The sequence below is a fragment of the Coregonus clupeaformis genome, chromosome 9, assembly GCF_020615455.1.
Source record: "Coregonus clupeaformis isolate EN_2021a chromosome 9, ASM2061545v1, whole genome shotgun sequence".
Lineage (NCBI taxonomy): Eukaryota > Metazoa > Chordata > Actinopteri > Salmoniformes > Salmonidae > Coregonus > Coregonus clupeaformis.
In genome coordinates this window covers 41,362,267-41,388,781 of record NC_059200.1, presented here as the reverse complement: position 1 = coordinate 41,388,781, position 26,515 = coordinate 41,362,267, and the positions used below count along the sequence as shown (strand labels likewise).

Sequence of the window (26,515 nt, the reverse complement as noted above, 5' to 3'; positions counted from 1 at the left end):
CTAGATGGGTCATGTAATCATCTGGCGAAGTGTTTTGTCTAGACATGTAGCTAGCTAAACAATGAACTGGCATAAGTCCCAACTCATACTAATACCAACCAATACAAACATTGTCATAGCTGTAGTATGAATCTCCAGATAGCTAAAGATAACCAATCAGGTTCAACGTCAGCTAGCTAACATTGGCTATAACGAAGAATGCAAATGGAGTTCTGATTCAAATAATATTACTACAGATCATACTTGTAACATTAGCTAGCGAGCCAGCAAGCTAATGTTTGCTTGCTAGCTAACAGTATGCTGTAACTTGCAATGAAAACAACTTTGACAAAATTAGAAACTTATGTCTGAAAATGTAGCTAGACTCTTACCCGTATACATGGATGAACGCTTCACGGCAGACTGTAACCATTTAACTCCATTTTGTTTGTAGCTACACCTTGTTTGGCCAGCGTTGTGTCAAGTCACTCCAGTTCACACTGACCGTGGAATGTGCAGAGAGTAGCAGATCACTTTTTCCAACTCATCTGTCGAAAGCGCCTGCTAAATTCAGGGCATCAATGTTGAGAAAAATAGCACAACTTTTGTAGTTCTCGATGGCTAACGTTATATACACTGCTCAAAAAAATAAAGGGAACACTAAAATAACACATCCTAGATCTGAATGAATGAAATAATCTTATTAAATACTTTTTTCTTTACATAGTTGAATGTGCTGACAACAAAATCACACAAACATTATCAATGGAAATCAAATTCATCAACCCATGGAGGTCTGGATTTGGAGTCACCCTCAAAATTAAAGTGGAAAACCACACTACAGGCTGATCCAACTTTGATGTAATGTCCTTAAAACAAGTCAAAATGAGGCTCAGTAGTGTGTGTGGCCTCCACGTGCCTGTATGACCTCCCTACAACGCCTGGGCATGCTCCTGATGAGGTGGTGGATGGTCTCCTGAGGGATCTCCTCCCAGACCTGGACTAAAGCATCCGCCAACTCCTGGACAGTCTGGGGTGCAACGTGGCGTTGGTGGATGGAGCGAGACATGATGTCCCAGATGTGCTCAATTGGATTCAGGTTTGGGGAATGGGCGGGCCAGTCCATAGCATCAATGCCTTCCTCTTGCAGGAACTGCTGACACACTCCAGCCACATGAGGTCTAGCATTGTCTTGCATTAGGAGGAACCCAGGGCCAACCGCACCAGCATATGGTCTCACAAGGGGTCTGAGGATCTCATCTTGGTACCTAATGGCAGTCAGGCTACTTCTGGCGAGCACATGGAGGGCTGTGCGGCCCCCCAAAGAAATGCCACCCCACACCATGACTGACCCACCGCCAAACCAGTCATGCTGGAGGATGTTGCAGGCAGTAGAACGTTCTCCACGGCGTCTCCAGACTCTGTCACGTCTGTCACGTGCTCAGTGTGAACCTGCTTTCATCTGTGAAGAGCACAGGGCGCCAGTGGCGAATTTGCCAATCTTGGTGTTCTCTGGCAAATGCCAAACGTCCTGCACGGTGTTGGGCTGTAAGCACAACCCCCACCTGTGGACGTCGGGCCCTCATACCACCCTCATGGAGTCTGTTTCTGACCATTTAAGCAGACACATGCACATTTGTGGCCTGCTGGAGGTCATTTTGCAGGGCTCTGGCAGTGCTCCTCCTGCTCCTCCTTGCACAAAGGTGGAGGTAGCAGTCCTGCTGCTGGGTTGTTGCCCTCCTACGGCCTCCTCCACATCTCCTGATGTACTGGCCTGTGTCCTGGTAGCGCCTCCATGCTCTGGACACTACGCTGACAGACACAGCAAACCTTCTTGCCACAGCTCGCATTGATGTGCCATCCTGGATGAGCTGCACTACCTGAGCCACTTGTGTGGGTTGTAGACTCCGTCTCATGCTACCACTAGAGTGAAAGCACCACCAGCATTCAAAAGTGACCAAAACATCTGCCAGGAAGCATAGGAACTGAGAAGTGGTCTGTGGTCACCACCTGCAAAACCAGTCCATTATTGGGGGTGTCTTGCTAATTGCCTATAATTTCCACCTGTTGTCTATTCCATTTGCACAACAGCATGTGAAATTTATTGTCAATCAGTGTTGCTTCCTAAGTGGACAGTTTGATTTCACAGAAGTGTGATTGACTTGGAGTTCCATTGTGTTGTTTAAGTGTTCCCTTAATTTTTTTGAGCAGTGTATTTCAAAAACGGCTTGGTAGAAAGGACTATCAACACATACGGAGCAGCTCACATTATAAACAGAAGCATTCTACATGGCAGACCAATCCAAACTCATCTCCCGGCATGTCCAGCCCATACATTATCTCAGCCAATCATGGCTAGCGGGAAGGTTCCGGTCTTTTTCTGTGGCTAAACCAATTAGCCTCGTAATTTAACAATTGTATTTGTATTTACGGATGGAATACACATTTGTTATTAAGACACATGAAAGTTCATGTTCCAGAAGGCATTTCTGCCCCAAAATACATTTTGATAAAAAATGTGTTTACGTTCAAATGCCTCTCCTGTGAAGTAGTGACGTGCGACATACACCTAGTTTCCTGAAACGAGTCCAATATAGCACCAAACCTATCGAGTCGATTTATGATTTCTAGAATGTTTGAATTAGTCGTGGTCAAAAGTTTTGAGAATGACACAAATACTAATTTTCAAAGTCTGCTGCCTCAGTTTTGATGATGGTAATTTGCATATACTCCAGAATGTCATGAAGAGTGATCAGATGAATTGCAAAGTCCCTCTTTGCCATGAAAATGAACTTAATCCCAAAAAACATTTCAGCCCTGCCACAAAAGGACCAGCTGCCATCATGTCAGTGATTCTCTCGTTAACACAGGTGAGTGTGTTGACGAGGACAATGATGGAGATCACTCTGTCATGCTGATTGAGTTAGAATAACAGACTGGAAGCTTTAAAAGGAGGGTGGTGCTGGAAATCATTGTTCTTCATCTGTTAACCATGGTTACCTGCAAGGAAACACGTGCCGTCATCATTGCTTTGCACAAAAATGGCTTCACAGGCAATGATATTGCTGCTAATAAGATTGCACCTAAATCAACCATTTATCGGATCATCAAGAACTTCAAGGAGAGATGTTAAGTTGTGAAAAAGGCGTCAGGGCGCCCAAGAAAGTCCAGCAAGCGCCAGGACCGTCTCCTAAAGTTGATTCAGCTGCGGGATCGGGGCACCACCAATGCAGAGCTTGCTCAGGAATGGCAGCAGGCAGGTGTGAGTGCATCTGCACGCACAGTGAGGCGAAAACTTTGAGGATGGCCTGGTGTCAAGAAGGGCAGCGAGGAAGCCACTTCTCTCCAGGAAAAACATCAGGGACAGACGGATATTCTGCAAAAGGTACAGGGATTGGACTGCTGAGGACTGGGGTAAAGTCATTTTCTCTGATGAATCCCCTTTCTGATTGTTTGGGGCATCCGGAAAACACCTTGTCCGGAGAAGACAAGGTGAGCGCTACCATCAGTCCTGTGTCATGCCAACAGTAAAGCATCCTGAGACCATTCATGTGTGGGGTTGCTTCTCAGCCAAGGGAGTGGGCTCACTCACAATTTTGCCTAAGAACACAGCCATGAATAAAGAATGGTACCAACACATCCTCCGAGAGCAACTTCTCCCAACCATCCAAGAACAGTTTGGTGACAACCAATGCCTTTTCCAGCATGATGGAGCACCTTGCCATAAGGCAAAAGTGATAACTAAGTGGCTCGGGGAACAAAACATCGAAATTTTGGGTCCATGGCCAGGAAACTCCCCAGACCTTAATCCCATTGAGAACTTGTGGTCGATCCTCAAGAGGCGGGTGGACAAACAAAAACCCACAAATTCTGACAAACTCCAAGCATTGATTATGCAAGAATGGGCTGCCATCAGTCAGGATGTGGCCCAGACGTTAATTGACAGCATGCCAGGGCGGATTGCAGAGGTCTTGAAAAAGAAGGGTCAACACTGCAAATATTGACTCTTTGCATAAACATAATGTCATTGTCAATAAAAGCCTTTGACACTTATGGAATGCTTGTAATTATACTTCAGTATACCATAGTAACATCTGACAAAAATCTCTCATAACACTGAAGCAGCGAACTTTGTGAAGACCAATACTTGTGTCATTCTCAAAACTTTTGACCACGACTGTATATGCCCAGACTATTCACTGTACTCTTTAGATTTTTTACAATTTGTATTGTGTTAAATATTAGCCACTATTGATAGCCACTGTCAATTATACCCACATACATGTATAACCATCACTGATTTTAATGTTAGTTTCTATACTTTTTACATCGTTAGTTTACCTTTCTTTCCTCTGTCACGTTTGTGTGGTTGCTCCTGAGGATCACTAGCAAAAGTGGATCAAATTAGGCTAAAGTATTACAAGTTGTGCAATAATTTGGGACATGTAGCCTATTTGAATCTTTATGGAATGCAGACCAAATTTAGCAGTTTAAACCTGGAGTCATCAGTTCCATGATTAGTGAGGATTATTAGGGTCGATTTATAGACTACTGTTCAACCCCTATTGTACACTTCTCACCTTCCAATATTTTATGGTTTGAACAATTGAATATGGCAACTTCAAAGATTAATTAAAAACTACTTTTTGATTCACCAATATATTTTGTGCGTAAAGGCTCTCCAGACAGGTTTTGTTATTATTCATAAATAGTATTTTCCTAACCCTAAACAATATACAAGATCTGAGTATTTTTTAAATCTACCAACTGGTGCTGAAAAGGAGACGAATAGGCTTATGAGTGTACTTACATGGCTTTCTTTTATTGATCCATAATATTCTGAACCATTCTCTCCATATATTCTACAGAGTCCGTCGAAAAAAACTCAAATTTAAAAAAAGGTACACCAAATTTAAAGGGATGGCTTTAGAGAACTGTACTGAAAACCCTATTGAATGAAAACTCCAAGAAAATCTGTTGGCCAGGAATTGAGAGGATTTTCAGCGGTTTAATTACATTTATTCAGCGCACGCAAGGGATCCACTCCTGCAAAGCCTATTACACACCTGCATAAAAAAGGTACATCTGAATAACATCTACTGAGAAATGCCTAGGAAAGATGTACATTTCCTAAGTCTGAATTGGGCCCATGATGAATAAAATAGGGCACTCTCAAATCAAGGCATTTTGTCTTTCACAACCATCTCCCTGAGCAGATCACACATCCAGTTTATACATTGGCTGTTGAGCATAAGGTTGAAATTATGCATGATTGAATGTCTTTAATCTTTTATCATTGGATCCTGAGACCTCAGATGTTACCAAGCCCAGAAGAAACGATACCTTGTCACATCAGAGGTGAATACTTTTTTCTGAACAGTAAGTTGGCCCAGCGATCCAGTTAATTTATCAAGTTCGTTCATATATAAATCAAAATGAATGTGAATCGTTTCACGACCCCATCCTGTAGCAAATCCCCATGGTTACATGGTTAAATCAGTCTGCTGCTTAAAACCTGAAATCAAACGTATATGTATGTGGCTCATACCCCCTGAGCCTGCCCATTGGGCACACTGGTTGAATCAATGTTGTTTACACGTCATTTCAATTAAATTACGTTGAAGCAACGTGGAATAGAAGTTGAATTGACGTCTGTGCCCAGTGGGTGCCTTGGTTGTACCCTAATGTAATAATTTCATGTGATACTGTTGCTGCCATACATGCCCATGTAAGGATTAACACATTGCTGATGTTAAATTATGGTTCTCCCCCAATCAGCTCACTCAGATCATTGTTTAACTGCCATGCTCCTATAGTAATGAATCAGTGTTATCGTTTCACAGCGAGAAGTCATATAACATCCTCTTTCCTTGTATAGACCAGATGGTTTCCTCAACACAACCTTTTTAGGGTTAATGGTCTTGACAGCTACAAAAGCCTTGGGTAACATTTTTCACTGCAATTGTGTATTTCCGTGTAGCTGGGTGGAGGCAATCTGTACATATCAGCTAATTGGAAGAGGCATTACGGTAGGCTGCTTGTCACCAGACAATTGGGGAAGAAAAATGTTTCTTATGCAATATCATAGTTGGGGGGGAGAAAGTAAATAGCCACTTTCTGCAAATGTGGCAATCATGACAGGGCCGCCTCTAGTGTTTTGGTGGCACCAAGCAAGATTTGGTTTCCCTCCAATTCCCTGCTGTAACATGATTTATGCCATTTTCATATCATGAGTGAGTGACTAACAAAAGCAAATGTGCACCCCCTGGATGGGGGGGCATCTTAGATTGCTGCCCTATGTACATAGTCATTCAACACTGGTCCCTTTAATGTTTACATACTGTTTTACCCACTTCATACATATACTGTAATCTAGTCTCATCCTATATAACTACTACTGTACACACCTTTTCTATTCATATACTGTCCTTACACACTATTATATAGATATACAGTGCCGTCAGAAAATATTCACAACCCTTTACTTTCCACATTTTGTTGAGTTACAGCCTGAAATTAAAACTGATTAAATTGAGATTGAACATCTCATGGAGTTGGTCCCCCCTTCGCTGCTATAACAGCCTCCACTCTTCTGGGAAGGTTTTCCACTAGATGTTGGAAGATTGCTGTGGGGACTTCCTTCCATTCAGCCACAAGAGCATTAGTGACGTTGGGCACTGATGTTGGGAGATTAAGCCTGGCTCGCAGTCGGCGTTCCAATTAATCCCAAAGGTGTTCGATGGGGTTGAGGTCTCTGTGTAGGCCAGTCAAGTTCTTCCACACCGATCGACAAACCATTTCTGTATGGACCTCGCTTTGTGCACAGGGGCATTGTCATGCTGAAACAGGAAATGGCCTTCTCCAAACTGTTGCCACAAAGTTGGAAGCACAGAATTGTCTAGAATGTCATTGTATGCTCTAGCGTTAAGATTTCCCTTTACTGGAACTAAGGGGCCTAGCCCAAACCATGAAAAACAGCCCCAGACCATTATTCCTCCTCCACCAAACTTTACAGTTGGCACTATGCATGCGGGCATGTAGCGTGCTCCTGGCATCCGCCAAACCCAGATTTGTCCGTCGGACTGCCAGATGGTGAAGCGTAATTAATCACTCCAGAGAACGCATTTCCACTGCTCCAGAGTCCAGCTTTACACCACTCCAGCCGACACATGGCATTGCGCATGGTGATCTGAGGCTTGTGTGCGGCTGCTTGGCCATGGGAACACATTTCATGAAGCTCCCGACGAACAGTTCTTGTACTGACGTTGCTTCCAGAGGCAGTCTGGAACTCGGTAGTGAGTGTTGCAACCGAGGACAGACGATTTTTACGCGCTTCGGCACACGGCGGTCCCGTTCTGTGAGCTTGCGTGGCCTACCACTTCACGGCTGAGCAGTTGTAGCTCCTAGACGATTCCACTTCACAATAACAGCACTTACAGTTGACCGGGCAGCTCTAGCAGGGCAGAAATTTGACGAACTGACTTGTTGGAAAGGTTGCATCCTATGACGGTGCCACGCTGAAAGTCACTGAGCTCTTCAGGAAGGCCATTCTACTGCCAATGTTTCTCTATGGCGATTACATGGCTGTGTGCTTTATTTATTTTTTTACACCTGTCAGCAACTAAAATCCACTAATTTGAAGGGGTGTCCACATACAATATATACACAAAAGTAAGTTTAGTAATTTTTACAAATTAATAAAAAATGAAGCTTAAATGTCTTGAGTCAATAAGTATTCAACCCCTTTGTTATGGCAAGACTAAATAAGTTCAGGAGTAAAAATGTGAATTGAATATCCCTTTGAGAAAGGTGAAGTTACACCTTGTATGGTGTATCAATACACCCAGTCACTACATAGATACAGGTGTCCTTCCTAACTCAGTTGCGGGAGAAGGAGGAAACCGCTCAGGGATTTCACCATGAGGCCAGTGGTGACTTTAAAACGATTAGAGTTAAATGGCTGTGATAGGAGAAAATTGAGGATGGATAAACATTGTAGGTACTCCACAATCCTAACCTAAATGACAGTGAAAAGGAAGCCTGTATGGAAGGAATATTCTCCAAAACATGCATCCTGTTTGCAATAAGGCACTAAAGTGAAACTGCAAAAATATTTGGCTAAGAAATTAACTTTATGTCCGGAATACAAAGCGTTATGTTTGGGGCAAGTCAATCACAACACATCAGAGTAACATTTCATATTTTCAAGGATGGTGGTGGCTGCATCATGTTATGGTATGCTTGTCATCGGCAAGGACTAGGAATAGAGATAAGCACAGGCAAAATCCTAGAGGAAAACCTGGTTCAGTCTGCTTTATCTCCCAGACACTGGGAGATTAATTCACCTTTCAGCAGGACAATAGCCTGTGTCAGAGGAAGGCCCTAAAAATGGTCAGACTCCAGCACGGCAAGCGGTACCGGAGCACCAAGTCTAGGTCCAAGAGGCTTCTAAACAGCTTCTACCCCCAAGCCATAAGACTCCTGAACATCTAAACAAATGGCTACCCAGACTATTTGCATTGCCTGCCCCTCTGTTTATGATCTATGCATAGTCACTTTAATAACTCTACCTTCACGTACATATTGCCTCGACTGGCCCGCACATTGACTCTGTGCCGGTGCCCCCTGTATATAGCCTCGCTATTGTTATTTCACTGCTGCTCATACAGTGAGGGAAAAAAGTATTTGATCCCCTGCTGATGTTGTACGTTTGCCCACTGACAAAGAAATGATCAGTCTATAATTTTAATGGTAGGTTTATTTGAAGAGTGAGAGACAGAATAACAACAACAAAATCCAGAAAAATGCATGTGAAAAATGTTATAAATTGATTTGCATTTTAATGAGGGAAATAAGTATTTGACCCCCTCTCAATCAGAAAGATTTCTGGCTCCCAGGTGTTTTTTATACAGGTAACGAGCTGAGATTAGGAGCACACTCTTAAAGGGAGTGCTCCTAATCTCAGTTTGTTACCTGTATAAAAAGACACCTGTCCACAGAAGCAATCAATCAATCAGATTCCAAACTCTCCACCATGGCCAAGACCAAAGAGCTCTCCAAGGATGTCAGGGACAAGATTGTAGACCTACACAAGGCTGGAATGGGCTACAAGACCATCGCCAAGCAGCTTGGTGAGAAGGTGACAACAGTTGGTGCGATTATACGCAAATGGAAGAAACACAAAAGAACTGTCAATCTCCCTCGGCCTGGGGCACAATGCAAGATCTCACCTCGTGGAGTTGCAATGATCATGAGAACGGTGAGGAATCAGCCCAGAACTACACGGGAGGATCTTGCCAATGATCTCAAGGCAGCTGGGACCATAGTCACCCAGAAAAAAATTGGTAACACACTACGCCGTGAAGGACTGAAATCCTGCAGCGCCCGCAAGGTCCTCCTGCTCAAGAAAGCACATATACAGGGCCGTCTGAAGTTTGCCAATGAACATCTGAATGATTCAGAGGAGAACTGGGTGAAAGTGTTGTGGTCAGATGAGACCAAAATCGAGCTCTTTGGCATCAACTCAACTCGCCGTGTTTGGAGGAGGAGGAATGCGGCCTATGACCCCAAGAACACCACCCCCACTGTCAAACATGGAGGTGGAAACATTATGCTTTGGGGGTGTTTTTCTGCTAAGGGGACAGGACAACTTCACCGCATCAAAGGGACGATGGACGGGGCCATGTACCGTCAAATCTTGGGTGAGAATCTCCTTTCCTCAGCCAGGGCATTGAAAATGGGTCGTGGATGGGTATTCCAGCATGACAATGACCCAAAACACACGGCCAAGGCAACAAAGGAGTGGCTCAAGAAGAAGCACATTAAAGTCCTGGAGTGGCCTAGCCAGTCTCCAGACCTTAATCCCATAGAAAATCTGTGGAGGGAGCTGAAGGTTCGAGTTGCCAAACGTCAGCCTCGAAACCTTAATGACTTGGAGAAGATCTGCAAAGAGGAGAGGGACAAAATCCCTCCTGAGATGTGTGCAAACCTGGTGGCCAACTACAAGAAACGTCTGACCTCTGTGATTGCCAACAAGGGTTTTGCCACCAAGTACTAAGTCATGTTTTGCAGAGGGGTCAAATACTTATTTCCCTCATTAAAATGCAAATCAATTTATAACATTTTTGACATGCTTCTTTCTGGATTTTTTGGTTGTTATTCTGTCTCTCACTGTTAAAATAAACCTACCATTAAAATTATAGACTGATCATGTCTGTCAGTGGGCAAACGTACAAAATCAGCAGGGGATCAAATACTTTTTTCCCTCACTGTATGTATGTATGTATGTATGTATGTATGTATGTATGTATGTATGTATGTATGTATGTATATATATATATACACATACACACACATACACACACACCTGTTGTATTTAGCGCATGTGACAAATACAATTTGATCAAGGCCAAATATACACTGGTCGGCTTGAAAATCTATGGTAAGACTTGAAAATCACTGACTAAAAATGATCAACCAACTTGACAGAGCTTGAAGAATTTTTGTAAGAATAGTGTGCAAATATTGTACAATCCAGGTGTGCAAAGCTCTTAGAGTTAACCAGAAAGACCCACAGCTGTAATTGCTGCCAAAGGTGATTCTAACATGAATCGACTCAGGGGTGTGAATACTTACTTAGATTTAATTTGTTTTTCATTTTTATAGTACTTTTTTTTTTTTTATCACTGTCATTATGGGGTATTGTGTGTAGATGGGGGAGGAAAAAAAATCTAAGCTGTAACAAAGTGTGGAATAAGTCAATGGGTTATAACATTCTGATATTCCGGACACTGACATTGCTCATTTGATAGTTCTTTATGTTTGTGGTGTGTGTATTGTTAGGTATTACTGCACTGCTGGAGCTAGAAACATAAGCATTCCGCTCACCTGCGATATCTACAAAATGTGTATACGACCATTAAAATGTGATTTGATTGAGGTCAGGGCCCCTGGGCATGTGCCTTCATGCCCTGTTAGTAATTCGGCCAAGGTTACTACAAGGTTTAGATAGCTGGCTAGACTAACTTACCTAGCAATCTATAAAATGTTAGCTGACAAGGGCTAGTCGATTGACTGTCAGTGACTGACATAGGAGTTCATGAGTTTAAGGAACAGACATTTAAATGGTTTTGGAATATGAGAAAGAATAGATGTCAGAATGAGGATTCAGGAGGGGAATGAGAATGGACCGCATGAAGCAGAGCGCTGCAGTTGAAAGATCCAGGGGTGGACTCTAGAGTTTGGCTTGGAGTCTCAGGTAGAAATCGTCCGGCCGTGGTAGTTAGGATGCTGTGATGGCAATCCCCAAAAAGAGAACTGGAGAGGAAGTGAGCCATTCTGGACGGTTGGCATTGAGGTTGAGGTAGTACAGGCGTATGGACAAGACACCCACGGAGTGACCCAACCTTATACCCCAGGAGAGAAACCAGAAGCAACTGTGGCAAGGAATAAAACTGAGGAACGAGGCTCAGCTGGGGAGCAATCCTCTTGGCTGGTTGGGTAGGATTCGGTGCATGAAGTAGATGGTGTCCGTGAAATGAGGCAGAGACTGAGCCTGCATTGACTCAAGCAGTCTTCCAGAGATGAGCATGTTGTGGGCTATTGATGTCAGAGCAGATGTAGGAATTATAGGCTTGAAGGGACTAGCGTCCGAGGAGTTGTATGGTGTCTGGGATGCCATGTCGAGATGCCATGGATGCAGCTCTGATGCGGAAGGAGTGTCCGGAGAGTTGGTCAGCAGAATAGCAATACAGGGAGTGTTTGTCTAAGATGGGAATGGAATCATTGGCAAGGCAATGGAACCGGATTCGGTGAGGAATAGTGGATCAGATGGAGGCATGTTGAGATTGTCTTGGCTGTAGGAAGTAGGTGAGTGGTTCGTAAGGGTTGAGGGTAGATAGTAGCCAGAACAGATAGACTAGTGTGGTTCTGCCAAACCGATCAGTTTACGGTGTTTGATGGTGAAGGTACCTGTCAAGGATGGCAATGTCTGACATGTTGAGAAGGGATGTAGGTTGAAGATGAGGATGTAAAATCGGAACATCGCAGGAAGCCAAAGAACACCAAAATAAACCAATCCCAGCGTGGAGAGACCGTGATGGAGTTGTAACTTGGTCTCATCTGGATGCAGGCAGACAGTATGTCAATGGGCTGGCGGCAGACTTCGGCGAGGCTGGGCTGTGGCCGTCAGTCGAAGACTTGAACAGAGGCAGGTAGTTCACTGATCTAGGAGAGGGTATCAGCTGTTAAGATCAAGGGCCGAACCGCTGCAGGAGCAGTTGGCACATAACTGGCAGAGCTGGCTGGGATGTGGGTGTTTATTGCTGGTAGGGATGGACGGTGAGACGCTGCGGGGGTGGCAGTCACAGGACCGGAGGTCATCATTGGCAGAGCGAGTGGGTGAGCCGCAGCATCGAATGGGTGTCGAAGGCAAAACATTACCAGGTTGTTGGAGCACGGGGACAACGGCCAAAGGGGGGCAGAGCGGAGCAGAAAGCAGAGGCAGTGCGGGGGATGCATCAGGAGGCGAGAGGTAGTCACTGGCAGAGAGGGGCCAGCAGGACCTTGTAGGATCTGCTGGCGAAGCAAAGAGACTGGATGCGAATTGAAGTGGAGTGTTGGGTGGAGGAAGAGCCAGGACAGCCGTCTAGAGGGAATGCTGAGCCAGATGGCGGGGCTGGGATGCGGCCAGTAGTGAAAACTGGAACATCGAGGCAATCGGCTCACTGAACTGAGAGAAGGTCACAGATGTGAACAGGGGCCGAGCAAGCGAGAGCCGAGGGGGGAGAGGAGCCAAAGGCTGTGAAGATGAAGCAGGCAAGATAGTTGGGAGGACAGAGCAGGCAACCTGAAAACCAGTTGCACCACCAGCGGAGGCAGAACACGAGAGGTAGCGGGTAAAGGAAGCACTATGCTGAGAGAGGTCATCACTGGCAGAAAGGGTAGGCGAGCCACTGCTAAAGCAGTCCAGTGGGACCGGAGAGAAAAGTAGTAGGAAGAGGCAAGGGAGCAGGGGGCCAGAGCAGCCGTTGGATGCAGGGAGTACCCTGCCGGCATGGAGGAGACAGGGGCAGTGAGAGAGCGCGGGAGATCGGAGAGATGAATGTGTACCGGTGTCAGGTATTAGAGAGGGGGAGAGAGAGAGAAAGTCGGCCTGCTGGGCCGTCGGGGAGCTGTAGCTGCAGGGAGTTAGGCTGTGTCAGATGACAAGTTGTAATCTGAGGCTGGGAGAGAAGCACGGTGCAGAGCTGGTTTTGGAGGCCGAGTTGGTGTTGGAGGAATGAATATTCGGCAGTAGAGGCAGCAGGGGGTTTGCCGTCATGGTGGGCCTCGGGTGCATGGTGTCATCATGCAGTAGGCAACATGGGTGGATGTGGTCCCGGCAGGAGGGGCAGCCATACTCAACCGACTGGAGAGAGGAAGACGTAGTTTAGTGAAAGAAAAGGTACACAAGGGAGCGATCAAAATAGTGATAGGACAATCATGGCTGGACGGACGCCATGCAATGACATGAACATTGCATTTCTAGAGTGAGAAGGCCGGTCTGCAGGATGATAGGATGTGGCCAATACTGTATATGTTGAATTTGCAACAAACTGATAACATGGCCTGCAGTCACATGGACTGTTGCACACAAGACCCTGGACAAGCTTAATTAATGGCATTATGAAGAGTGCCATTCAGCTTTTATCAATTACTCTTAACGTGAATGGAAATGAATACGGAATGTATTGAAAATGATTTACTGTACCTGCGATGGTTGAACAGCCGGGACCAAGGAAGCGATGGTTGGCGGCACAGCCTTACGGTTCCACTGAGGAGCAGGGCATGCGGCTTGCATGTGTCCGGGAGATGCGCTGGTGCAGTCGGTGAAGCAGTGCCGTGGACAGTGAAATGCACTCGGGAGAGCACACTGAGAATAGGCTGCGGAGCTGGCCGGTTTGGCGGAGAGGAAATGCCGTGAAAGCAGGTCCGTGATATATAAAGAGCCTGAAGACAGCAATTGAAAACAAAACAAAAGCATGAAACGCCAAGAGCCAACTGATTTTAACAGCAAAGTTGAAAGACGAACAGAGTAGAGGTTAGTGAACAAAACCTGACGGGAGCAGGTGCGACAAAATATAATTAACTTGCTGAGCGGAGAACTTGCTCAGCAAAACTTGATGAGGCTAGTAACAGTGTTGTGCAGCACGACATGCACTGCAGAACAAAGAGGAACGTCTTCTTCGATGAGGTTTAACGGCAGTTGGCATCCAATAAATGTTACATTACCGCCACCTACTAGACTGGAGTATACCTCCCTTATACTTTGCTTAAAAATAAAATAAAAAAAATACAAATAAAAATCAACAAATACCCTACCATCAAACCGGACACTCACTAAAAACCCACCACCTTACTCCACTATTTAAATCTAGTTAGTCTAACCTCAGGCCAACAGCCTGAAAGGACAGGACACCACCACTCAACACACCCTGTAACTCTGCGGCTGCCACCACAACCTCAATTTTCTGCTACTTATGGTCCATCCCTGCAGCACAGTTGATAACCATTGCTATAAAACGCAAAAAATCCAATCTTACTTAAGCATATATCATGTGTTGGCATATCCCTCTGTACTGGTACAGATCTACTACTCACACCACTACTCTCAGGATCCTTCCCCCTTGCCCAATCTTCCTCTACTTTCTTCACTGCCTCAAACCCTGGAAACATCAACCTGCCTCTCGCGCACCAGCTATTTCTGATCCTCAGGCCCATGGGCACCCCTACAATTAACATTCCACTACTTCCCCCAATGCTAAACATTCCTTTGTGATTAAGGAGCGTGAGGACAGGTGTGGAGGTAATTTGTACATGTAGGTAGGGGTAAAGTGACTTTGCATAAATAATAAACAGCGAGTAGGGGGGTCACTCCTACCGTTAGACTCATCTTTATCCTGACCCTCGGTGCAAGCCTCGGGTTCCGAGAACTTCACACCTACCACACTTCGCCCTCACTTCTATTTCTCCTCCAGTCGTCAATCTGGCGTACAGCTCACTCTGCTCACACTTTCTACGATCCTTCTTTAACAAATTATTTTTTAACAAACAAACAATCTCCCTTTTTCCACCATCTGTTAACCAATTCAAGCTCACCCTCTTCCTCCCTCTCTTTTTCCCCTCCATTCCTCTTCCGTATTCCAAGTATATGTCTCCTTATGATAATACTGCACTTCTTGTTACGTCTTGTTCTCTCAAGGGACGGCATTTTCCCCTGGGCTAATCCTTTCTCCTCAATCACTCTGGCCGTGTACTGGGATTCTAAGAACTTAAACATTGCCTTCCTCTCAAGAAGAGGAATGTTAGTTTGGTCAGGTTTAAGTAGGGTGGCAGTGGTGATTAAGGAGCGTGAGGACAGGTTTGGAGACTGATTAGCAATGAGTTGCAGCGGATGCTTGTTGAGGACCTGCGTTCAAGGCAACTAGTTAAAGTGGTCTGGTCCCCTCGCCTGAATTTTTGTTCATTCTTAACATCATGAAAACTGCTGATACATGTTCTGTATTCTACTATGCTATCTCTCAACAGTAGGTTGAGTCCCCGAAAGACAGCACATAGTCTGCGTATAGGCAGCACTGCATGGAAGCATTTGTTATACTGCATACATAAAAGCTCTGATGTACAGTATGCAAGTCTGTGATTGTGCTGTGCTTTACTAAGGTGTGAGTGGGTATAAAAAAAAAAAACAGAAGCAAGAACAACTGCTATACTTTTGGTAGTTCTGCTGAGCATTGTGCTCTGGGAACAAGGTGATAGTTGTTGGCTCTAACCTGAAATTGAGGGCACTTGTCTGCTTAAATTGGGTCCAGAAAGTGGCATTTTATTTGAAAATACACTCAAAGCCATTTGGAGCCGACATGGGCTTTGGCAGGATGAAGTGACAGACAGATCAGACAGGCTGGCCAGATCTGTAACATAAGGAGTGGGGAACTAAAGGGCAATTAGGAACAGCAGTGACCCAGCTCAAGGCCTCTCCTCCTCCCAGACTGCTCCCACAACCTGTGGCCTTTAGAAGATGGGAAAAACCTTCATATAAAACTGACGACATACACAGAAACTGTAAACAATTTTGTCAAAGAATGATGGAGCTTGCTGATGATGGGTTGAGTAAGTCAAAATATCAAGGTGAATGTCAGTCAATGGGTAACATTGGGAAACAGACTATTTAAAAAATAAATCATTTCCACTTTAGATGCAGATTAAGACACAGAATGGTGCTCCATTGGAGAAGACACCATGTCAATGCTAGACCGCTTCTTCTTTACAACAGCATTTTAAAGCACTATCAAGTCACACCGTTTTTTAAATGCAGTCAGGCCCCTAGGACAGCCCTGTCCACACTCATAACAGTCACAGACCCAGAAGTAAATGGAGCATAGAAATGGGAGCTGGTGTGACCGGATTACACATGGGGAGATGGCTTGGTTCCTGTTGTCATCCAAAACCAGACACTGTCAGGGGAGTCCCGACATGAAGGGGATTTGGCTGTTGGATTCAGAGAGGTTGGAGGCAAACCAAAATGTCTATTCAGCCGTGATGATGTGCCTCCTGACAAGGTTTTCGTTTTGATGCTGTGGTTGAGGGATTTCAGCAGTGCTTTGCACAGGTCAAAACATAATGCAATGTCATAATGCAGTCTCATGATAAATAAACAAAGTTTACGCTCTTCCAGAAAAACAATATGCATGCATGACCAACATTGAAATTGAGTTTTGAGCTTGCATTGCAGTTGCTAGAGTGCAAAATAATATTTTGGTCTCTGACAACTTTAGAAAATAATGGAAATGCAGCACCAATTCATCGGTCTTCCTTTTCCAACTGATTTATGCAGTCCATGGAGTATAATATCAAAATATATACTATATATATAATGTATTTTATTTTGTATTTTTATTAACACCAATCTTGCCGATTTGAGGATAGTTTTGAACGTTCTACTAAAAATAAAATGTGACATTAACTGCAAGTCGCTCTGTAATAAAAAATTTTTAAAAAATGGTGGGTGTTTATACAATACATGACCAAAAGTATAAAAGGACACCTGCTCGTTCCAGAATTCCAAAATCATGGGCATTAATATGGAGTTGGTCCCCCTTTTGCTGCTATAACAGCCTCCACTCTTCTGGGAAGGCTTTCCACTAGATGTTGGGACATTGCTGAGGGGACTTGCTTCCATTCAGCAACGAGCATTAGTGAGATCCGGCAATGATATTGGGCAATTAGGCCTGGCTCGCAGTCAGCGTTCCAATTCATCCCAAAGGTGTTCGATGGGATTGAGGTCAGGACTCTGTGCAGGCCAGTCAAGTTCTTCCACACAGATCTCGGCAAACCATTTCTTTATGGACCTTGCTTTGTGCACAGGGGCATTGTCATGCTGAAACAGGAAATGACCTTCCCCAAACTGTTGCCACAAAGTTGGAACCACAGAATCGTCTAAAATGTAATTGTATGCTGTAGCGTTAAGATTTCCCTTCACTGGAACTAAGGGGCCTAGCCCAAACCATGAAAAACAGCCCCAGATCATTATTCTTTACACTTGGCACTATGCTTGCGGGCAGGTAGTGTTCTCCTGGCATCCGCCAAACCCAGATTTGGCCGTCGGACTGCCAGATGGTGAAGCATGATTCATCAATCCAGAGAATGCATTTCCACTGCTCCAGAGTCCAATGGCGGCGAGCTTTACACCACTCCAGCAGAAGCTTGTCTTTGCGCTTGGTGATCTTAGGCTTGTGTGCGGCTGCTCGGCCATGGAAACCCATTTCATGAAGCTCCCGATGAACAGTTCTTGTTCTGACGTTGCTTCCAGAGGCAGTGTCGAACTCGGTAGTGAGTGTTGCAACCGAGGACAGGCAATTTTTACGCACTATGTACTTTTTTGGCGGTTCCGTTCTGTGAGCTTGTGTGGCCTACCACGTCGCGGCTGAGCCGTTGTTTCTCCAAGATGTTTCTACTTCACAATAACAGCACTTACAGTTGACCGGGGCAGCTCTAGCAGGGCAGAAATTTGACCAACTGACTTGTTGGAAAGGTGGCATCCTATGATGGTGCCATGTTGAAAGTCACTGAGCTCTTCAGTAAGGCCATTCTACTGCCAATGTTTGTCTATGGAGATTGCATGGCTGTGTGCTTTATACACCTGTCAGCAAACAGGTGTGGCTGAAATAGCCGAAACCACTAATTTGAAGCGGTGTCCACATACTTTTATATATAGTGTATTTTTCAAGGGAGTATTATACGTTTGCATGAATTGGAAATGATTTTTTTTGCATATCCCAACTCCCAGAGACGGCCAGTGTCAGCCATTATCAACGGCGACCCTGGAGCATTTATGGTTAAATGCTTTGCTCAAGGGCACAGAGATTTTTCACCTTGTCGGCTCGGGGATTGAAACTAGCGACTTTTAGGTTACTGGCACAACGCTCTAACCGCTAGGCTACCTGCCGCCTCTAAGAGCGTATGCTATGACTAAAATGTCAATGTGAATGTAAACAATGAACTGCTGGGTGCGATCAAAAGCAGACAATCTCGCAACAAAAATAAATAAATACTACTTATCTCAACATCTGGCCGATTTTCCAGCACAATCAAACCTAAATGAGAACAGCCAGAATCGTAGAGACAATCCCGCAAAAATTATACAATACATTATTTATTTACAACAAATATCAAATCACATACAGAGTATTAGTTGCCCTATAGTGCGTGGATAATGGTGCGACTCTTGAGCTGTTCAACGTACTCCTTGGCCTGGTCGAAGCCAGTCTTCTGCTCTGCCTTCGGTGGATGCCCCTCTACCAGCTTGACAAAGTAGTGGCAGTGCACTTTATCCATGATCCCAAACATTCCTCTGCCATGGTAACGGATACGTTTCAGGTACTTCCCCTTGTTGGAGAACGATTCCGCTGAAGAGAGGGAGAAGGGGATAAAGAGTGTGTGAAAGATTGTGTGTGTGTGTGTGCGCGCGCGTGAGAGAGATAGAACACAATGACAGATTTCATTCCAGAATTGCATTTGAATGTCAATCACATCATTTGTTTATCTATAATAACCTCTGCATTACATTTGCATAAATCATACCCAGCCTCTGAAGTGAAGAAAAGTCTATTTTCCGGCATCTAAAATTACATCCCTATTGTGATTTATCAAGAAATTTCCATTTATTTTTCCATTTGAAACAGTTAGGATGTGATTAGAATGCACTATACACCCTTTAATGATCACCAACACTTTACTCTAACCTTGTGTTAAAACAATTTACATCCAGGAATTCAATCATGCCATTTAGGGCAAGCATGGGCAATTTCTGTCATACCTTTTATTGTGAGAGGATTCGAACAAGATATTATGTGTATGAAGTTGTGTATTAGAGACTATCTGCACTTTAGAGATTATTTGCACTGACTAGTATCCACAGATCCAACCCTTACACAAACACACAAGCACTCACAGTCAATACTGCTGTTCTATTATATACTGTTCCATTATATACTATTTATTCTACTATGTGACCGAGACACTACCCACATATGTAAATATAGTCTATTATTACTATGCATACTACCTCTTCTATTACTTATTTATGACATTATTATTTATTATTATTATTGATATTGATTAACGTACTGCATTGAGGGAGCTAGCACACAAGCATTTTGCTGCGCCTTTTATACCTGCTGTAAACTGTATATGAGACTAATACAATTTGATGTGTAAGATTTCAAGAAGATGTACGACAGTTGACTCTTACCAACATATAAATTGGACTTGTATTCCACATTGTGATTCCTGACTGCCATCTCCTGGGCTTCCAAGAGAACCTTAGAAATACAACAATGTATCACATCATGAAAGACAGCGGCCAAACACTGACAACTACAGAACTACTGGACACAGGCAGGTCACCTGTGATACAAATCAGTACTCGACGTCCATCCATGTCTGAGGACGTCGGGAGATGACGTGGAAACAAGGCCACTAGGGGCAACAGTGAGCGCTGTAGGTTTCGGTTTTGCTAGGGCGTTGTTGACGGGGATGGCAGATGGGCGCAAGCATCTGCCTCTGGTTCAAAAGGTTGCATGTTCGAATCCAGCGATAGAAAGTTGTTTTTGATATTTTTATTTTAAGCCTATCCCAAACCTTAACCCTTACCATTCGGAGTTAATGCCTAAACTTAAACACTTTGAAATTTGATGTTTGAGAAACATGGATGGACGCCTAAAGCAAATGTTGCATTGTTTTCCAAAACTAGCTAAAGCATGCTGTAGACAGTCACACAAGGATAAAATATAGGAGCTAAAACATACCTCTTTCATGATCTTTGCCCCCTTTTTGTCGTTGAACTCAAGCTGTGCAATGGCCTCGTCAATGGTCATTCCTCTGATCTGTTGGAGGAATACAGAAGAGGAAGTCAACCAATAGCGGAGATGCATAAAAATGACAGCCCCCATGCACTTACCACAAATGCCTTGTTGGCTAAGTTCGCCTTATTGTGCATTGCTCTGTTACTCTTTTGTATTATCATTAGCACAGTATACATGATCCCAATTTTACCTCCAAGATGCTGCCAATTTGAAAAACCTAAAAAAGTAGATGGTGCTGATTTACTGGTGCATTGAACCATGTTGCACGCTGTAGTTTAAAAACTCAGTAGATAGTGCTAAAACAATGACAACTTTATGCACCTTTGCCATTATACTGTATAATTTTAAAAAGGTTCAATGCAGCCGTTTTGATCTCAATTTCAAATAATTTCTGATTAACAATTAAGTACCTTACTGTGATTGTTTTAAATAAAAATTGTAAAAAATAAATTAAAATAGGTTCTTAGTAAAGAGCATTTTCTCAAGCAACAATTTTGGTAGGACTGCCTGGGAGTGTTCTGAGTGGGGAGGGGAAAATGGAAAACTAGCTGTTATTGAGAGGTTTGAAAATCTTTTTGGTCTATTAACTAATTTACCGCCTGGTGATGTCACCAGCCAGGCCAAAACTCCATCCCACCAAAACAGGCTGGAATTTTAGTCTTTTCAAACAGCTCTTACACTAAAAAGGGCTTATCACCACTTTCACAATATTACTCGAACCTCAGATGGAAATATATATATAAAAACACAGGACAATCACGTTTTTGACCACACTCGGCATTTAACAAAACAGCATACTTAAAACGACAACCTACAAGTAAGGCTTTCAGAGAAGGTCAGTTTTTCATTGTTTTATGACAACCAATCTATGGGACAGGCACAAGGAAGGCACTGGACAACAACCCACTAGGAAAAAGTGAACGCAGGGAAGGCCATAGCAGTGTATACGACGATGCTATCCCTCTTGGACAACATCGTCGCTTAAAAACCCATCACTGAAAACGTCCCCATGTGCTTCACGAATCTTGAATAAAATTCAATTTGAAATTACTTTGGACCTTATAGCCTACCATTGGGAATTTGAGCCAAAATATCCACAGGAAAGCATTATTAAAAGGCCTAGTGCAGTCAAAAATATGTTTTTGTGTGTTTTGTATTATATTGTTCCAGGGTTTCCTTTAGCTGGTATTTTGCGGGATTTGACCCCCCCCCCAAAAAAAATGAAAAGCCGAAAAAAATTGTTGCCAGACAAATTGACTGGGAGAAATAAATATCAAATTGCAAAATAATGCTTTATATTCATTGATGGAAATACCAATGACCTTAATGCTTTTCGGTCTATAGCTTAATTAGCATAATTGTGTGGAATTAAATTGCTGCATGTGTATTTACATTAGTCATGTATTTTATTTATCACACGCGCACAACATGCAGTCAGAGCCTATTTTGAGCAGAATATCACCTCAGACTGCGCTAGACCTGTTGCAGCTACTCAGCTCACTGTATGCTGGAGTGAAACGTGCTTTTATAAGACCAGTCATTGCGCAACATTTCTAAATGCAATTGTGTGTTAAAAAAAAACTTGGACACGATTAAAAATAGTTACCATTTCTATTTCTCAACTGTTAATTGAAGTGCCACTCCCATTTAAGTGCATAGGGAACAGTAGGCAGAATATCAGTTCGTCACTCACCACTTTGCAATGTGAGCTTGAGGCAGTAGGCTATGCATTTTGAAAACACATAATTGTTTGAAACCTGACAAAAATACTTCCTCATATGCCATTGAAACCAGCATTTCTCTCCTGTTCTGTTGGTTTTCATAAACTTTACCTAAACCCTTCAATGGATTCTTCCAGGTTAATTCTGAAATCTATTTAACTGCGATAACCTTCACCCTCCCCACTGCCGTACCTCACATAGTCAGAGGTAACAGTCTGGAATTCTTATCTTCACATTGCCAAAACATCATCCCTCAATAACTTCAAGCGAAGACTGGAGGTCAGCCTGATGAACCAAACTACTCAGTAATTTCCTCCATTGTCACGAGAATTATTTACTCTCAATGGTTGAACTCAACTATTTCAGTGTCTCTGTGCATCTCCCAAAGGTTGTAATGCTTTGGATCAAGAAACGGACAGAGCCCCCGTCTGCAATAGTCAGGTTGTCTTTATTCAGAGAATTCTGCCCCTCACAATGAGGACCAACCTTATATATACACACACATTCTTTGTCCCGAGAGACACTCCCTGACTTGGTTTCACAATATTATAACACAACAACAATTATACTCTCCACTCTGGGTGGGGGGGTGGTGTCTCAGTTTCACAACCCCTCTTTTATAAGCTGTTCTGATTTCTCAGACTAGACTTCCTCGTTTCCCACAACAGTTATATTCTTACCCCATGATTAAAAGCTCAACGTTACTCTTTAGCAATGGTACCTAACCTGTTTACCCACTATTTGGAAACAACAGTCTAAGCCTATAGTGAAAATAATTTGCTTCATCACATCATGCAATATTGGTTAACTAGTACATCATACTTAAAACAAGAACATGTCACAATTCTATTTAAGGGTGGAACATTTAGTCATGACTTTTAACCTGTATATATTTAATTTCTATATCATCCATATAGTGCATTCGGAGAGTATTCAGACCCCTTCCCTTTTTCCACATTTTGTTACGTTACAGCCTTATTCTAAAATGTATTAAATACATTTTTTTCATCATCAATCTACACACAATACCTCATGACAAAGCGAAACAGGTTTAGTTTTTTTGCTAAAATAAATAAATACCTTATTTACATAAGTATTCAGACCCTTTGCTATGAGACTCGAAATTGAGCTCAGGTGCATCCTGTTTCCATTAATCATCGTTGAGACGTGGTCCTCTGTAGCTCAGCTGGTAGAGCACGGCGCTTGTAACGCCAAGGTAGTGGGTTCGATCCCCGGGACCACCCATACACAAAAATGTATGCACGCATGACTAAGTCGCTTTGGATAAAAGCGTCTGCTAAATGGCATATTATTTATTATTATTATGTTTCTACAACTTGATTGGAGTCCACCTGTGGTAAATTCTATTGATTGGACATGATTTGGAAAGGCACACACCGGTCTAAATAAAAGGTCCCACAGTTGACAGTGCATGTCAGAGCAAAAACCAAACCATGAGGTCGAAGGAATTGTCCGTAGAGCTCCGAGACCGGATTGTGTCGAGACACAGAAGGTCCAAGAACACAGTGGCCTCCATCATTCTTAAATGGAAGATATTTGGAACCACCAAGACTCTTCCTAGAGCTGGCCGCCGGCCAAACTGAGCAATTGGGGGAGAAGGGCCTTGGTCAGGGAGGTGACCAAGAACCCAATGGTCACTCTGACAGAGCTCCAGAGTTCCTCTGTGGAGATGGGAGAACCTTCCAGAAGGACAACCATCTCTGCAGCACTCCACCAATCAGGCCTTCATGGTAGAGTGGCCAGATGGAAGCCACTCCTCAGTAAAAGACACATGACAGCCCGCTTGGAGTTTGCCAAAAGGCTCCTAAAGGACTCAGACCATGAGAAACAAGATTATCTGGTCTGATGAAACCAAGATTGAACTATTTGGCCTTAATGCCAAGCATCACGTCTGGAGGAAACCTGGCACCATCCCTACGGTGAAGCACGGTGGTGGCAGCATCATGCTGTGGGGATGGTTTTAAGCGGCAGGGACTGGGAGACTAGTCAGAATCGAGGAAAGATGAACGGAGCAAATCTAAATGTGATTTCTGTCATTCTAAGCACTGTGGGTGGACACCCTAATGTGTTACGCACCCAATGCATATGGGTACGATACATTTCTCAAATGGCTGGTAAATTAAAATCTTCCCGGTCACGTTGTCCAGCACCACATTTTCCTAACGGAAACTCTATTGTGCAACAGCCGATGAAACTAACACTGTAAAAGTATGAAGAAATTTGATCAGTGTTATTTCCTGATAGTTGCTGGTTGAAAATACAACCTCAACAGGACCTTCAAATGAGCATGTTTTGCATGGGTGAAGTTTTGGCTTGCCTGGTGACAGACAGTATAAGTTAATATATACCAATAACAAAGAGAGTTCCAAGCCCCTCTGCCAATAACAGCTAGTTTTCAGATTACATATCTCAGTTGGTAGAGCATGGCGTTTGCAACGCCAGGGTTGTGGGTTCGATTCCCACGGGGGGCCAGTATAAAAAAATTATAAAATAAAGATATGTATGCACTCACTAACTGTAAGTCGCTCTGGATAAGAGCGTCTGCTAAATGACTAAAATGTAAATGTAAAATCCCTTCCCCACTCAGACCACTCCCAGACAGTCATAGCAAAATTATTGCTTGAGAAAAATGTTTTTGCACATATAAGCTATTACAGTTAGGTCCTTAACTGAAATGATTACCCAGAAATGATTTGATATTGAGATAAAACGTCTGTATTGGGCCTTTAAACAGACTTTTCAAACGTGGGTCTGTGCCTGAAATCACATCCTCTCCGCTTCACCTCATGTCATAATAAAAGTCCTGCATATGTGCCATATCTGTGCAAGCAAGCACATTGTGTTCAATTGATTGCCGCATGCGTGGGAAAAAAATAACAATAAAATAAAAATACTGGAGATGCTACACTTTACAATAACTTAGTAAAACGGGGATCTCCTTGCAAGAGGAAAAAGCCCTTGCACAGAAAATAGTTAGGAGGAGAGCCATGATGTACTCCCTATGCTCCCAATTGGGGCAAGAAGATTGAGTCAAGAAAGTACATGTCTATGAGCTTTTGAGTGGAGCATCTAAAGACTGAGAATATGCAGTAAAATTCTGTTCTGTTTAGGGCTACTTGGAAGGTGTTCAGCATGTTGCTTTTACATTCAAACCTGCTAGACACTCACCATATTTGCGAGATACCACATCTTGTCCTTGCTGTACTTGATTTGCCTCCTGCAGTGGTGCACCTCCTGTGAAACAAATATATTGGTCTGAATTTGGTATACCACAACAACTGAAAACCACTGTTTAACAATAAATTGCCAGATCTGGAATGATTTCCATGGAAACACATTTTATTTGTATTTATTTAACCATAACTACTGTATGTATCACTTTGTTGTTGGAACTCACTGCAGGTCTTCGTGCTTCATCAGGCTGCTGTGGTGGGAACATTTGCAGGTTCTTCCTGTCCCAGTTCTTGTTGACATCTAATGAGGCGCTGGTGTGGATGCAGGAGAGCCTCTGGGGTTTACCAAAAGCAAATAACCTGCAAGGATAGAGAAGAGAACTTAACTAAGAAGCTAGCTAGCTAGCTAACGTTAGATAAGTTAGACAGTAGAAAGAGGCGCAATAAAATAAAAATTGGGCAAATACTTGTAATAGGCACAATTCTGGAAGTTGTATGCACATGTATAATTTGACTGCTTGATATGTCCTTTACTGAAATGACAGCGCTGTTAGCTAAAGTTAGCTGGTTCTCCTTACCTTGAGTGTATCTGCCCAGCAACACTCCTGAGTAGTGTGAACCCTATGAAAACATGTTAAGTTCATTCTAACCCACACTTTAGAAGAGGTAGAGAATGAAAAAGACATCTGCATTTCAAGTAAAATATTATTTGACTTACCACCGCCTGCCATTACAGAGGTCGCCATGTTGAATGTATTACGTCGTCAACACGTTTTGCTTTACGGCAGGGGCACAGTCTCGTTAAAAGGTACGGTCGTTGCACAGCCATAACGTCATAAACCCCGCCTATTTCTAAAATGTATCTTCTTAAAATATGATTTTAAACCTAACCCTAACCTTAACACACTGCTAACCTTATGCCTTACCCTAACTTTAAAATGAAAACCAAAAAGCAATTTTTTGTTTATATAATTACTTCGATATAGCCAAGTTGGACTTTGTGGCTGTGGTAACTAGTGGATACTGCTGCTCCTTTTCAGGGCTCCATCGTCTATCTTCTTGAAATTTGTATTGGCAGATCGCAACCATCAAAGGTAAATACACCGCCACCTACTGTACTGGAGTGTTAGGCCGGTCACGCCCTCCCTATTAATCTATTTCTCTTATTTAGCCCCATGTTTGTGCCTACTGTTCTGGAGTGTGAATTCATTACACTTTGTGA

The 26,515-nt window shown here is 43.3% G+C and overlaps 1 protein-coding gene across 1 annotated transcript; it reads right to left on the bottom strand.

Annotated features, from left to right (window-relative positions):
* Positions 1-18,651: 18,651 nt before the first annotated feature.
* Positions 18,652-26,079, bottom strand: LOC121574316 (39S ribosomal protein L22, mitochondrial). The gene is made up of 7 exons (XM_041886928.1): positions 26,012-26,079; positions 25,872-25,914; positions 25,518-25,653; positions 25,289-25,354; positions 20,322-20,399; positions 19,766-19,835; positions 18,652-18,920 (listed from the first exon to the last, which is right to left on the bottom strand). Exons 1-7 carry the CDS (start codon positions 26,037-26,039, stop codon positions 18,712-18,714), a joined length of 630 nt encoding a protein of 209 aa, XP_041742862.1. The 5' UTR covers positions 26,040-26,079; the 3' UTR covers positions 18,652-18,711.
* Between the last annotated feature and the right edge of the window lie 436 nt (positions 26,080-26,515).